Consider the following 17,077-nt stretch of genomic DNA (forward strand, 5'->3'; position numbering starts at 1 on the left):
ATAACACCGGAGGGTATGACATCACTGATAGGCGACGCACACACACGGGCCGTTTAACGCTTATTTATCTGGATTTAAACATTCTTGGAAACATTTGCGACGATGTAAATACACGAGTTAACAAAATATAACACTGTTTACGTGTTTTTTTTTGGATATTTAAATCCCAAAATCGTACACGTTGTGCCTTTAAATAGATAATAATTTAAAATCGCTGTATATATTGTACTAAACACGGTACTACTACAGTACCAGACCCACGGGTTTGCATGAACGCCCCGGAATTTTTATTTAATTTTTTTACGTTTTTTTATTTATTTTTTTGTATACATGTTAAGCAGAGGTGGACAAAGTACACAACTCCATTACTCGAGTAAAAGTAAAAGTACTACTGGTCAAATATTACTCCATTACAAGTGAAAGTTCTAAAAACTGATTTTTACTTAAGTAAAAGTACAGAAGTATTTGTTTTTAAAAGTACTTAAGTATCAAAAGTAAATTTCCTTTTTTATGTCAATGCATTATTTTATTATTGTTGCATTGTTGTATAAATGCACTCTATGCAATGACATGCTAGCATACGAACACCTTAAACTCATTTTTTTACATTTGTATAGAGCGTTGTAACTTTTATACAAGTGTTGAAATTTTCAATTTCTTGTATAAAAGTTACAAAGCTCTCCACAAAGCTGCTGTCACTTTAAGGCTGAATGCACAGACCCTATACTCTGATACGCATCCGATGTTCTCCCAACTGTTTACTCTTCTCTTTCTCCCAGACGTTTACATTTTTGAACATTTTATGAGACATGCGTCAAAGTGTATGCCAACTAAACTAATCTTTAATCTTTTGAGAAAACTGAAACATACTTTTTAAGTATAGCCATGGGTGCACACACTGTGCAGAGGAACCGTCTTCTTCCGTTTCGCTATAAACTGATCAGTGTTCAAAAAATGTTGGGAAACTTCATATGACCCTACAAGAGTGATTACTGAAAGGCTGCAAAAACAACAACAACAACAACAAAACTTTCAACCCTCTGGGGTTCTTCATTTATGGGTCACACTCAGGGCCTTCGGGTCAAAAATGACCCGGAGTGCGGGATTAAGATAAAAAAAGATTTGAGTAAAATCAATGAAATATGTTTTGTTCAATAATATTTTTTCTTTTCTTTTTTGGTGTTTTGAGATAATTGTATGATTAATAATTAATATTTATGCAATAATTATGACCCATTTTTCCCATTGAATATAAAAAAAATGTATATATATATATATATATATATATATATATATATATATATATATATATATATATATATATATATATATATATATATATATACACATTTTTTTTATTAAAGCTGTATTTCATTTTAGTGTCAAGTCTAGGCCTCATGAAAGCAATTTTTTAAATGAGATCGTTGCCATCCGGTGGACACAGTGAGCATTTATCACACAATAGCAAATTTTTACCACTATAGTGGATCTAGCTTCATCGGAATGGTCTGAAACTTGGTAACTTTATTGGTACTTGGTATATGAACACCCAAAAAAATTGGGGACAGGATTTGAAAAGTCTAAGTGGTCGTAAAAAAAATTGTCACACTCAGGACCTTCGGGTCAAAAATGACCCCCATAGGAAATTAATGGGAAATTAGTTTTTTACTGCATACAATCTACAAATCAGCCAGGATGCAGAAAAAAAGGACTCAACAGTGATCTCTAAAACATCAAGAGTGCAAAACAGACAAAAACACTCACACACACACACTTATACACACAAAAACACTCACACACACACACTTATACACACAAAAAACGCGTGCCATTCCAAAAGCTAATTGTGTGTTTTTGTCTGTTTTGCACTCTTGATGTTTTAGAGATCTTCACTGTTGAGTCCTTTTTTTCTGCATCCTGGCTGATTTGTAGATTGTATGCACAAAAAAACTCTGTATTTTCATATTTTTGCCAATTTCCCATTCATTTCCTATGGGGGTAATTTTTGACCCGAAGACCCTGAGTGTGACTATTTTTTTAACGACCACTTAGACTTTTCAAATCCTATCCCTAATTTTTCTGTTTTCATATACTAAGTACCAATAAAGTCACCAAGTTTCAGACCATTCCGATGAAACTACGATTTTTAACATTTAAAAAATAATAATTGGGGTCAGAAATGACCGAAGACCCCCAGAGGGTTAAAGAAGAAAAAAAATCATCCACTGACTTTCAAAGCTGCCACAGAAACGACTTTCAACTTTGAGGACCTTGATAGAAATGTAGTGGAGTAAAAAGTACGATATTTGTCTTTCAAATGTAGGGAAGTTAAAGTAAAAGTATGCCTAAAAAATAATACTCCAGTAAAGTACAGATACTCAAAAAGTGTACTTAAGTACAGTACTCAAGTAAATGTACTTAGTTACTGATGTTAAGGCTGTACTAGAAGCCCATATTTGCATGAATGCCCCGGATTACGACACGCCGCAGTCGAATAGCAACAGCTGACGTTCCCCCGCGCCATAGTTACGTCGCACGTGACGTCACGCCCCGCCCGCAGCCATGCGTACTCTGCTTGTTATCGGGTCGCTTGTTATGACTGGAGAAGGCCTCGGACTCAATTAAAACTCATCCCCGGGACAGCCGCATGCTCATGGAGGGCATGGACATAGACCTGGATCCGGAGCTCATGCAAAAATTCAGCTGCATGGGCACCACGGATAAAGATGTCCTCATCTCGGAGTTTCAGAGGCTGCTGGGTTTTCAGCTCAACCCGGCTGGCTGCGCCTTCTTCCTGGACATGACCAACTGGTGAGTCCGGGGACTCGGCTGCGGCCTACCGCTGAACGGAACATAAACAGTTCGCGGCTGCGATTCCCAACTGTAAAATGCCGTACACGTCAAAAAATAGCTTCGCGAGGACAGTTACCCAGAGCCCAGTAGAGTTTAAATAAAGCTAAAGCGAAAAACACAACAAGCTAATGGCTAATTGACTGTTTACAAAGACAACAAATGTCACATTTCGGTTCATATGAACGACAGAAGTGATATTTTAAACAGTACGCTTCTTTCAAATACATTTCCTCAAACGTGTTCTTATATTATGTGCTTTGTTTTTATTTGTGTCGGTTGTCAAACATGTAGCTTGTTTGTGCTAGCAGCTCGCTACTATAGTGGTTGTGTTTCAAACCCTTGTATCTAAACGGCGTTCTTGTTTGTTTGCCTGACCTGAAATGCTACTGACTAGGGTCATACTTTCAAAATGCTGTCTATTTAGGGGTCTCACTATGTTTTGAGCCACAGACATTGTTTAGTGTTGCTCAGTCACGACTCCTCAGAAATACCGTTACAGTGCTGTATATTAGTTTTCATTTGTATAAACGGCACGCTAAGCGGTTTATTTGCGTTATCTTGGTGTTTGTTGACATGGAAAGGCTATTGTAAAGTTTTCTTCAGAGTTACGTAATGCTTGAGCGTACTTTCATACACACAAGTTTGTCCCTCCCTTCTTTTGTTTTGGACTTCACATTCTGGCCACTTTATGCATCATGTTGTTATCATTGCATCTCCCATGTTGATCTGTCTGTATTTGTGCCCAATTAGGAACCTTCAAGCAGCTATTGGTGCATATTATGACTTTGAGAGTCCAAATATCAACACGCCGTCAATGTCTTTTGTGGAAGATGTGACGATTGGAGAAGGGGAATCCGTTCCTCCTGACACACAGTTCACAAAGACATGGAGGATACAGAACACAGGTGAGTTTTTCTTCTGGTTGTATACCAAAATTATGACTTCGACTAAAATACCTTGATACCACGGCAAAGAACATGTGACCCTGGAGCACAAAACCTGGAGTATATCTATACAATACATTGTACGGGTCAAAATTATCAATTTTTCTTTTATGCCAAACATCTTTAGGATATTAAGATCATTAAGATATTTGGTTAATTTCCTACTGTAAATATATCATAAATGTATTATTAGTAGTAATATGCATTACTAAGGACTTGGACAACTTTTAAGGATATTTTCTCTTTTTTTGCACCCTCAGATTCCAGATTTTCAAATAGTTTGGCCATATATTGTCCTATCAAACCATACATCAATGGAAATCTTATTTATTCTGCGTTCAGATGATGCATAAATCTCACTCTCCTTTTTTTGTGGTCCAGGGTCACATATGACAGAACTTACAATTTATTGTTTTATACGTGTGTTTTTAAAATTAAAAACTCCCTTGGTCAAGCATGTTCCTGCCCTGCGTTTTGACGAGGCGTCGACGAAAATACGTCAACATGAGTGAAATGCGTCGACGCGTCACATTATTTACGTTCTAGAATAGAACAGATCGAGAATAATGGCGGCTTCTGCTCCCGGGCATAGTGAAAATGATCATTTATCATATATAAAGCCAGACTGATACACATTCAAAAGTGTGGGAGTGCTTTAAACGGAAGCCGAATAAAACGGTGCTTTCTCCGCTCTGTAACGTCTGTAATCATTTAAATGTGTCTTTGAAGTTTGGGCAGCTTTAGTCGTTGTTTATGCACATGTATATCTTCAAAATAGACGACTAGTTCTACATTAACACTATCTGAAAGCTCCAGTATGTGAACCTTTTGCAGATAAATACAAGTGCATTTTCGTTTACTATTGACAACAATCAATAAGTAAATCATACTCAACTATTATAGTAAACCACATTTCCTAATTAGGCCTACTCTGTGTACATTTTATGATGAATAGTATCATTAGTTATACATATGTTTAAAATGCGTCTTGTGTTCATATATTTCCTTATAAAATGGCTTAAGTACACTATACACCTGAAATACAATTCATATAATCGTTAGATTAGTCGACTAATCGAAAATAAGCGCTAGATCAATCGGGCAAAAAATAACCGGTATATTAGTCGACTAACCGAAAATAAGTGCTAGATCAATCGGGCAAAAAATAACCGGTAGATTAGTCGACTAACCGAAAATAAGCGCTAGATCAATCGGGCAAAAAATAACCGGTAGATTAGTCGACTAACCGAAAATAAGCGCTAGATCAATCGGGCAAAAAATAACCGGTAGATTAGTCGACTAACCGAAAATAAGCGCTAGATCAATCGGGCAAAAAATAACCGGTAGATTAGTCGACTAACCGAAAATAAGCGCTAGATCAATCGGGCAAAAAATAACCGTTAGATTAGTCGACTAACCGAAAATAAGCGTTAGATCAACCGGGCAAAAAAATAATCGTTAGATTAGTCGACTAATCGAAAATAAATAAGCGTTAGATCAACTGGACAAAAAATAATCGTTAGATTAGTCGACCAATCGAAAATAAGTGCTAGATCAATCGGGCAAAAAATAACCGGTAGATTAGTCGACTAACCGAAAATAAGCGCTAGATCAATCGGGCAAAAAATAACCGGTAGATTAGTCGACTAACCGAAAATAAGCGCTAGATCAATCGGGCAAAAAATAACCGGTAGATTAGTCGACTAACCGAAAATAAGCGTTAGATCAACCGGGCAAAAAAATAACCGTTAGATTAGTCGACTAATCGAAAATAAGCGTTAGATCAACTGGACAAAAAAATAATCGTTAGATTAGTCGACTAATCGAAAATAAGCGCTAGATCAATCGGGCAATAGATGCAGTGAAACACTTGTGTAAAAATCTTGTGTTTGTGGAGTTGGGAGATCCAGGCGATCACAGGGCAATGATGTCCTGTGGTGGTGCATCGTGTGTAGATCTAACGGCCGATCTTTGCTCTCATGAATCTATAATTTGTTGTCTGCCAAATCGTTTTGACTGAGGGCAAAGAAGTTTCATAACTTCATATTTTAAGGATATTTAAATATACATGCAGTGAAGATAATGTAGGAGTTGCCTGGACCACATTTGTGTGGCTATTAATGCTTAATATATATTTTTTTATGAAAATGAAAAGAGGCAGAGTGGTGTTTTAAGACATATTTCTCCTGGAGTGCCTTGAACGCGTGTCAATTTAGCTTCAAACGCTCGATTTCGACATTCAAAATGTTCGCGCGTGAAACTAGACGCGGTAGACACGATTTTGACGCTCAATTCGCGTTTGGTGTGAACGCAGCATTACACATTGTACCTTAAATATTCCTTCATAGTGGAAAACAATGTCAAAAATAAATGTTCATATTGTTGTGTTCAGTGTTAAATCCTGACGTCATTCCTGTGGTTGCAGGCGCAGAGTCGTGGCCCCCAGGTGTGTGTCTGAAGTATGTTGGTGGGGATCAGTTTGGGCACGTGAATATGGTGATGGTGCGGTCTCTGGACCCGCAGGAGATCTCGGACGTCAGTGTGCAGATGCGCAGTCCAGCCGTTGCTGGCATGTACCAAGGCCAGTGGAGGATGTGCACAGCCACTGGACTATTCTACGGAGGTGAGACGCAAACCATAGGAGTTACAGTCAACGCTTTCATGACATTGAGCTAAAGAAACCGTGTGGAATGTTATGCAAGGACAGTTTTAAAGGGATAGTTCACCTGAAAAGGAAAACACTGTGGTCATTTTGTAAAATCTTGTTGAGATATCGCAATATAAAAAATGTGACGATATGTATTAGGGCTGGGCGATAAGGCTGGAAACTGTATCACGATACAAGTGTTTCATATCGGTCGATATTGATATGTTTTATGACCTATTTAAAATAAGGACCAGGAGAAAAATATTTTACATTTAAATATTTTTATTTTAAAAGTAACCTTCCTCTGATTATAATCCCCTGTTATAAAGGCAGAAATGTCAACACAACCATGGAAAACACTCCAATAATTCAAATTTAAACACAAGTCTAAAATCACAATGAACACTTAAAGCTACACTGTGTGATATTTTCCCCCATCTAGTGGTGAAAAGGTATATGACCATCCAGTGAATATTAGTTTCTGTTCCTCTCGTTTTAACTCCTACGGTGGCCGATTTAGTCCAAGATTAACATGGCGACCAGTTGGACCTCGTCCACATTGGACACGGTGCCATCGAGTGTTAAAACGCCAAAGGCGAAGCTTGAGTTTACGGGTATGTCCCTCTTTGGCTAATGTACTTTCAAGATGGAGGGGCAACATGGCGACCCGCATTCGAACCCTCACCCGTATTTATTTACAATGGCATATTATAAACTTACGAGAATACTTTATTACGTGAAAGAAGTAAATATACATTAATGAGCACATATATTTTTGAAAGAACTAAGTGTTTTTAGCTAAGAATAAACTAAAAAAGTTACACAGTGTAGCTTTAACCATTATCTCTTAACATTAAGGTGCAGTGCCTCCGTTATTTCTTCGTAACTGTTAGCGTTTAGATGCTTTGTCATAAGGCACTGATGCAGAGTAACATTACCTCTCCATGTCGTTTCAAAGGCTGAATCTGAAATCGCCCCCTATACCCTACATTTGGCACTATTTGAAGGGACAGCCATTTGTAGTGGTGTCCGAAACCATAGTGGACGTTATTGAGTGCACTCATTCTATCCCACTTTGCACCGCAATAAGGAGTGTACAGACGATGTACACACTGTCCGAATTTGCTCACTTGTTTTCATTCACTCCTTCAAGTGAACTGTATTAGTAGATTAAAGTAGGGAATAGTGATTGAGGGTTTAGGGGGCGATTTCAGATTCCGCCAAAGTCAAGAATAGCACAGCGTCGAGTATAAACACGTCCCCAAACAAACGAGGCTCGCGCTGCGGAGCCAGACGAAAGTATAAACAAGACAGTCTTGCATAATTTGGGTCGGACTTATAAAATCCAAAAAACTGCCATCCTACTGGCGAGCTGACTTATTTTCCTGTTTTATCAACAATTTCCTCCACGCTCTGGCACTCATTTTCCACTTATCACTCCACGCCGGTTCTGTTTACTGAAGAATCCAACACGAGACAATGATATGGCGCAACCAAAACAATACAGTTACATGATTGGCTGTTAGTCTGTCACTCCCTTGGTTACCAGAGAGCGAGTGCCTTTGTTTATGCAACCAAACTTGCTTCGCAACCTCTGGTTTCTTCCGACGAAGAAAAAAAAAGATTGAACGTTTTATCTAATGCATTTTTTTAATTGATACTATTGCAATACATATCGTTATCGTTTTATCGCCCAGCCCTAATATGTATCGTTGATGTAAACAGTATAATTTTATTTTTCAGCTTTATTAATAAGGTATAACTCAAACTTGTTTCACTTGTTTTTGTTCAACTTCCAAACACAAATGATGATATTTTTATGAAACCTGAGAGATTTCTGTCTCTCCATTTTAAGGCGCAATATGTAATTTTTCGCTGCTAGATGTTGCTCATTCAAAACCAAAAGCGTAGTTTGATTTGCAGCAGATATGCTGCCCATTATAAATCAAAGCATGAGACAGACAGGGGTCGGAGGAGAACAGCGGAAAAGGTGACAAAAGGGACGATATTCGTCTGTATTTGCAATACTCAAGCCCTGCGCGGTTCAGCTGCATGTGAAATCGGCGTAAGTGTTTTCCTGCGAAAGGTTTCTTCATAAGTTGAATATGGAAGGAGGTCCGCTGAAAGCTAGATATTTTACTTTATAATGTGATAAATATGGATATTTTTCTTACACAAACCCATGGATTCGCTTCAGAAGGCCTTTATTAATCCCCAGAGCCGTGTGGTGCACTTTTATGATGGATGGAAGCACTTTTTTTGGCTTAATTTTGGCCTGCCATTATAAAGCTTGGATTAGCCAGAACATTTTTAATATAACTCATATTGTATTCGTCTGAAAGAAGAATGTCATATACACCTCGGATGTCTTGAGGGAGGGTAAATCATGGGGTCATTTTCATTTTTGTGTGAACTATCCCTTTAATGCACAGCTAGCCGTGGATTATTCCTTGCGTGTATCGTTGTTGTGAAATAAATGTTCTCATATAGGTCACAGTAATTAAGGTTGGGTACCGTTCACATTTTAATCGGTACCTTTTTTCGGTACTTTAGGGGATGTTTACATCAATAAATGTAAAGAAACTGTAAGTCATTTATAGAAGTGTTATTGAGATTATGCCAGAGCTGCCCTGCTCTCTGTCTGCCATTGTCAGTGATTAGGGCCCTATAATTTCCGCATTCACGGAATCGCGTAATTGACCTATCGGTAAGCCCCGCCCCCCTTAGTTACTGTTGCTAACTCGGACAAACAAACGGAGTTGCTATATCTTACAATGACAGCTGTCCGTGTGAAAACCTTATCCCGAGATGTTTTTGGACACAGATTGTAGCGTATATCCCGTCCGAATGATGGCTAAACTTTACTGATGGTTTATCAAGTTTATTGCATCGTTATTCACTCCAAAAAATCATCGTAAGAGCTGAACAAACAAAGCATAAGAAGTGCGCATTAACGCCTCATTCACAAACTCTCTCTCTCCGTTGCATTACCATTAACACACACAGCAAATTACACAAAAACACTCACACAACTAACAGTAAACAAACATACACTCAGAGCTTATGGCTTTTCGAGGGTGCAGTTAATAACTGGTAAACTTTGTATCTGCAAAACAACTCCGATAAACTGCGTGCGAGCTCTTCCTTTCACTACCTGTAGACTATAATACCCATCAAAATATGAGCCCTCATTAGTTGGACAGATAATGTAGACCTTAAACATATCTAAAATTAAATTAATTTACATATAACCAGTTTAATATGGAGAGGCACTGAAATGTGTTTTTGACCTACAGTGTCACATGACGTGAGAACAGTTAGTTATTTCGGTTTGTATGTTAGCAGGGACTTTAATCGTAACTTAACGAGAGTTTGACAAACAGAAAATCCTCTCAGGATCCCTGGAGTCAGTGCTACAGTTCCTCAAGTACGACATTTGAGCATTTGTGTAGCATAAACACCATCAAACCGATGAGAGCTTCGGATTTTCCACTGTTTCTCTATGACGCTGAAACCTAAAGATGTCTGAGTTCTGGTCCCAGCGCAACTGATACTCAACTGCGATTGGCTCATCTGCGTTTGAGGGGAGGGGCTTACCGATAGGTTAATTGGCATATTAACGCGGAATCTAGTGTTAACGCGGAATTTGACATATTTGGAATGAAACACTGTTTTGTGTGGGAGAATGAATGTCTGGTGAAAATGCAGACCGGGTGAAGCAAATCTGGGCGACACAATCCCTCCCGTCATTTCAGCTCCGCCTTCAAAACACTGAAAGTATGGCGAAGCGGCTCCACGGCTCTGCTTTCGTTGGCGGAAACGTTAAGAAACTCAACGCTAAGCCCTCAGTGCTGAGCCGATCAGCTTCCTCTGGGAGTACTGCTGTATTTCGCCTTGTTTTTAATGCACTTTAATGTACTGTATGGAAAATAATGTCTTAAATGAACTTGAGAGAAAATGAGATGCACGAGACAGCGTCAGATCCGCATCATGTTCAGCAGCGGCTGATCTTAAAGTGACAGTAGCACTGATAATGTCTGTCATTAATGTTCATCAAATAACAACAGGAAAATTGTAGCTTTAATGATGATTAATCTATTTCAATTAACATTTATGCAGTTAAGAAAGGTGTTTGATAACTTTATTCAATTTCTGTGTAGGCTATGTCTAACAGGGAAGGTCATGGGTAAATATAACATTGATTATAGTGGGTTTATGTAAAGATTGTTTTTAGTTAAATTAAATTAAAAGTTATGTTTTTTTTTAAAGCCTAATAAATGTTGAAATTGGCAGCTTTCAGTTATCCTGTAATGTAACGTCATTAATATTTCATAGAGACATCAGTGATACTGGCCTTCATTCATAAAAACATGACAATACAACACATACTTAAAATATACCGTCTTTATGTTGTTTCTACATTAATTTGGAGAGTAACTGAAATTACAATATCAAAATAATAGGGCTGTCAAAAGATTAATCGCGATTATTCGCATCCAAAATAAAAGTTTGTGTTTACATAATATGTGTGTGTACTGTGTTAATTATTATTTATATATAAATAAACACAAGCATGTATATATTTAAGAAAAATTTGCATGTATATACTGTATATACATTTATATAATCTATAATATATATAAATATAAATGTTTTATATATAAAAATAATATTTTTTTCTTAAATATATTCATGCTTGTGTGTGTATTTATATTTAAATAATAATTAACAGAGTACACGCACATATATTATTTAAACACAAACTTTTATTTTGGATGCGATTAATCGCGATTAATCTTTTGACAGCCCTACAAAATAATAAAAACTCCAATGTTTTTTAATTGCAATGAATCATGATTAATTACAGAAAAAAAAGTGATTAATTCAGTTTTTTGTTATCAATTCACAGCACTAATATTTTGTTGTTACTTGAAGTACTTAGAGTGCCGTATTTGTCCTGAAAAGTACTGAGTAAATGTGATGTTTGTTACCTCAATAAATTTAAGGTAATTCCTATTTTATGTCAGATTATATTTACATTAAAAGCACACAATTTTTACGACAAAAATAACGGTTAAGGGTAAAAAAAAAAACTGAATTCCCAAAAATTAATACGGGAAAAAAAAAATTTGCAAAAATTAAAACGGAAAGAATGGAATTTGGGAAATAATAAAACGGATTTTATAGGGCCCTATGTGATGTTTGTATACTGTAATATTTACCAGTAAATTGTAGGCTACTAGCTACTTAATTAATTGAATTCATAAAACAACCATATAATTTCTTTTTAATTAAATTTCTGTGAAAAGTGTTGTGTATCTTCTGGTAATCAAATGAAAACATTAAACTTTTTTTGTCAAGCAAAGCTGCACAACTGAGCTTTATACTGGTAAAATTAAAACATGGAAGAAAACTTGTGATTTATTACTTAAATTAAGTTTTGATAATGTATTATTATTATAATATTAGTGTTAGTATTATTATTACACCTGAGACGTATCTAAATTCTACTGTACAACAGTAATATATTTGTCAAGTTAAACCAAACTTTTATTTTGACGGGTTGCCGTGAAGACCTTTGAGTTTCTGTGTGTCTGTTATGACGGTAGTTTTTCTCAACGGAGAAATTTTTTCTCAATGAAACGGTAAAATGCTGCTGAAGTGACTCAGTGGCTCTGGAGATGACATTCATTCATGCATTCATACGAGACGGCAGAGATGGAAAACACACGACCGTCATGTGCGATTCTGTGTGTGTGTGTGTGTAAGGTAAATTAAACCGTGCGTCTGTTCCATTCATTCACAGAGATGTGCAGAATTCACATTTAAATAGTCTTTTTGCGGTTTAATATTCACAGATGCTAGTCTACATCACCAGATGTGTTCTCAGGTACCGAAATTTGGTACCGATTGATTTAATGTTAAGTAATTTAGTCAGTACCCTTAAAGGGTTAGTTCACCCAAAAATGTAAATTCTGTCATTAATGACTGACCCTCATGTGGTTGGACACCCGTCAGACCTCCGTTCATCTTCAGACACAAATGAAGATATTTTAGTGCAAATCTGATGCTCTGAAAGGCCTCCATTGGCTCAATGCACTTTACACTCTCAAGACCCTTAAAAGACACTAAAGACTAAAGTTACAAAGTCCATCTCACTACAGTGGTTCTACAATAACTTTATGAATCGGCGACAATAGTTTTTGTGCGCAAAAAAACCCTAAATAACGACTTATATAGTGATGACGATTTCAAAACACGGCCTCATGAAGCTTTGAAGCGTTATGAATCAGTGAGTCGATTCAGCAGTTTGAAGCGTTATGAATCAGTGAGTCGATTCAGCAGTTTGAAGCGTTATGAATCAGTGAGTCGATTCAGCAGTTTGAAGCGTTATGAATCAGTGAGTCGATTCAGCAGTTTGAAGCGTTATGAATCAGTGAGTCGATTCAGCAGTTTGGAGCGTTATGAATCAGTGAGTCGATTCAGCAGTTTGAAGCGTTATGAATCAGTGAGTCGATTCAGCAGTTTGAAGCGTTATGAATCAGAGTCGATTCAGCAGTTTGAAGCGTTATGAATCAGAGAGTCGATTCAGCAGTTTGAAGCGTTATGAATCAGAGAGTCGATTCAGCAGTTTGAAGCGTTATGAATCAGTGAGTCGATTCAGCAGTTTGAAGCGTTATGAATCAGTGAGTCGATTCAGCAGTTTGAAGCGTTATGAATCAGTGAGTCGATTCAGCAGTTTGAAGCGTTATGAATCAGTGAGTCGATTCAGCAGTTTGAAGCGTTATGAATCAGTGAGTCGATTCAGCAGTTTGAAGCGTTATGAATCAGTGAGTCGATTCAGCAGTTTGAAGCGTTATGAATCAGTGAGTCGATTCAGCAGTTTGAAGCGTTATGAATCAGTGAGTCGATTCAGCAGTTTGAAGCGTTATGAATCAGTGAGTCGATTCAGCAGTTTGAAGCGTTATGAATCAGTGAGTCGATTCAGCAGTTTGAAGCGTTATGAATCAGTGAGTCGATTCAGCAGTTTGAAGCGTTATGAATCAGTGAGTCGATTCAGCAGTTTGAAGCGTTATGAATCAGTGAGTCGATTCAGCGGTTTGAAGCGTTATGAATCAGTGAGTCGATTCAGCGGTTTGAAGCGTTATGAATCAGTGAGTCGATTCAGCGGTTTGAAGCGTTATGAATCAGTGAGTCGATTCAGCGGTTTGAATCGACAAATTTCAGCAGTTTGGCGGTTTGACATGCGATCCGAATCATGATTCGACTCACTGATTCATAACGCTTCGAAGCTTCATGAGGCCGTGTTTTGAAATCGTCATCACTATATAAGTCGTTATTTAGGGGTTTTTTTGCGCACAAAAACTATTCTCGTCACTTCATAAAGTTATTGTAGAGCCGCTGTAGTGAGATGGACTTTGTAACGACGTCTTGAGAGTGAACCATTGAGCCAATGGAGGCCTTTCGGAGCATCAGATTTACACTAAAATATCTTCATTTGTGTCTGAAGATGAACGGAGGTCTGACGGGTGTCATGAAGGTAAGTAATTAATGACAGAATTTTCATTTTTGGGTGAACTAACCCTTTAAAAGTACAGAGTTCGGTAATAGTAAAATGCCATTCAGAGCTTTGGTGACTTGAAGGACGCATGGCTCACCTCATTCCGCTTGTTGTTTAGATGTGATCTGGGTGATATTGAGTGTGGAAGAGGGAGGCCTGCTGGGCGTCACACAGCAGTTATCCTCCTTCGAGACGGAGTTCAACACGCAGCCTCACCGCAGTGTGGAGGGAGGCTTCAACCCCTTCGCCTCGCCACAGAAGAACAAGCAGGACACCAATGAGGATAATCTAAATGACCCCGGGGGCCAATGGGAGGCCCCACTGGACTCCATTCAGCAAGATCAAAATGGACTCAATCACAGCTCTGTAAATATTACACCAAATGGTCTCCAAAACAACTTATCAGTAGTGACTTACAGCCAGGTATGTATGCCATTTGAAGTATTTGAGTTGAATGAAGATTAGCATTATAATGTGGTGTGAAGATCAATTCATTGCTTTCAACTTTAATGGCATTTTTACTCTTATTGTGTAACATGGGTGCTAGTTAAAAATGTTGCCGTGAATTTAATCTTTGCTGATATGGTGATTAAAAATAAATGAAATCCCTCTTAATGCACTCGTGAGTCCCAAGAAGAGACTCTTAAATTACAATATAATCAAATTAAAATACAATCACTGGTTAAAACGTCAAATCGTTCAAATGTTTGGGGTCGGTAAGATTTTCATTTGAAAGAAATTGCATTTCTTCAGCAAAGAGCCATTAATTAATCAAAAGTGACAGTAAAGACATTTATAATGCAGGGCTCGATATTAACGCTTGTACTGGACAAGTGGGTTTTTTAAAGGAGCAAGTGAAAGAGAATTTTGCTTGTATCCTGATTAAAACCTCTATAACTTGGGAGTCACCAAAACGCAAGAATGATTCTGCATTCATTTAGTGTAAGTGATGATAGTGGATAATAACATAATCTATAATGAACTGACAGTAACGAGTCAGGAGAAATCACAACTAATGAGAGCAGCAGACACAGAGAAACTCAGTTAAAGGGTTAGTTCACCCAAAATGAAAATAATGTCATTTATTCCTCACCCTCATGCCGTTCCACACCCGTAAGACTTTCGTTCATCTTCAGAACACAGATTAAGATATTTTAAACATAGTTAAATCAGTCCATGTGAGTACAGTGGTTCAATATTAATATTACAAAGCCAGGAGAATATTTTTGGTGAGCCAAAAAAAGCTAAATAACGACTTATATAGCGATGGCCGATTTCAAAACACTGCTTCGGAGCGTATCGATTCAGTGTCGAATCATGATTCGGATCGCGTGTCAAACTGCTGAAATCATGTGACTTTGCCGCTCCGAGCCGCTGATTCGATACGCTCCGAAGCTTCATGAAGCAGTGTTTTGAAATCGGCCATCGCTATATAAGTCGTTATTTAGCTTTTTTTGGCGCACCAAAAATATTCTCCTGGCTTTATAATATTAATATTGAACCACTGTACTCACATGAACTGATTTAAATATGTTTAAAATATCTTCATCTGTGTTCTGAAGATGAACGAAAGTCTAACGGGTGTGAAACGGCATGAGGGTGAGGAATAAATGACATTATTTTCATTTTTGGGTGAACTAACCTTTTAACCCTCTGGGGTACTTCGGGTCAAAAATGACCCGAAGCGGTTTATAATTTTTTTAAAAATATCGTAGCTTCATCAGAATGGTCCGAAACTTGCTGACTTTATTGGTACTTGATATATGAACAACCCAAAACAATTGGGGACAGGATTTGAAAAGTCTGGTCGTAAAAAAAAGTCACACTCAGGACCTTCGGGTCAAAAATGACCCCCATAGGAAATGAATGGGAAATTGTATGCACAGAAAAACTCGGCATTTTCATATTTTTGCCAATCTACAAATCAGCCAGGATGCAGAAAAAAAGACTCAACAGTGAAGGGGTGAATCTCTAAAACTTCAAGAGTGCAAAATAGACAAAAAAACTCACACACACACAAAAACACAATTAGCTTTTGGAATGGCACGCGTTCAGTTGTGTGTGCGTGTGTTTTTGTCTGTTTTGCACTCTTGATGTTTTAGAGATCTTCACTATTGAGTCCTTTTTTTCTGCATCCTGGCTGATTTGTAGATTGTATGCACAAAAAAACTAATTTCCCATTCATTTCCTATGGGGGTCATTTTTGACCCGAAGGTCCTGAGTGTGACTTTTTTTTTTTACGACCACTTAGACTTTTCAAATCCTGTCCCCAATTTTTTGGGTGTTCATATACTAAGTACCAATAAAGTCACCAAGTTTCGGACCCTTCCGATGAAACTACAATTTTTAAATTTTATTTTATAAAACGCAAGATCCACTATAGTGGTAAAAATGTGCTATTGCGTGATAGAGATGCTCAATGTGTCCACCGGATAGCACCGATCTCATGCTTTCATGAGGCCTAGGCTTGACACTAAAATTAAATACAGCTTTAATAAAAAAATAAAAACAATTTTTTATATATATATATATATATATACATACACACACCATTGATTTTTCTGGGACATTTTTGACCCGAAGGTCTTGAATGTGACCCATAAATGAAGTACCCCAGAGGGTTAACATAATTTGAAATGTGGAGTTTTTATATCTACAACATATACGATACAGTTAAGCAACATCACACGACAAAGAGTGCTGAATACCATCACGATTGAAAATGTGACACCGATTTAATTTTACAGTTCAAAAAACAAGTAATTAATATAAAGTCGCCTACATTTTAGATGCGATATTGACTGTTTTTGTACTATTTCAGCAGCGAAAATAGTTCTAAACAAAGATCACAGCAGAACCATAACAGCGACACTCAACTGTTTTCATTATTGAATGATTTGAAATGAATCGGTTGAGTCAAAGATTCAATAAGCCGTTCATAAACAACTGCCTCATTCCCGAACGAATCATTTGATTAAATGACTCAATGACTCGCTCATTAAGACGTCACCTGCCGCCACCTACTGGCGGTTTAGTTTCATGTTTAAAAGTATTATTCTTTCCAACACTTCT

General features: G+C 37.4%; 1 protein-coding gene across 1 annotated transcript in view; it reads left to right on the forward strand.

Moving 5' to 3' along the window:
- The first annotated feature begins 2,519 nt into the window (after positions 1-2,519).
- The window catches only part of ilrun (inflammation and lipid regulator with UBA-like and NBR1-like domains), a 30,089-nt gene continuing 15,531 nt past the window's right edge, over positions 2,520-17,077 (forward strand). Inside the window, exons 1-4 of the mRNA XM_079841041.1 lie at positions 2,520-2,811; positions 3,604-3,758; positions 6,223-6,420; positions 14,124-14,428. Coding sequence (XP_079697167.1) covers positions 2,648-2,811; positions 3,604-3,758; positions 6,223-6,420; positions 14,124-14,428 — 822 coding nt within the window. The 5' untranslated portion in view covers positions 2,520-2,647. The remainder of the gene's footprint in view (positions 2,812-3,603; positions 3,759-6,222; positions 6,421-14,123; positions 14,429-17,077) is intronic.

The sequence above is a fragment of the Gobio gobio genome, assembly GCF_949357685.1.
Source record: "Gobio gobio genome assembly, chromosome: 17".
Lineage (NCBI taxonomy): Eukaryota > Metazoa > Chordata > Actinopteri > Cypriniformes > Gobionidae > Gobio > Gobio gobio.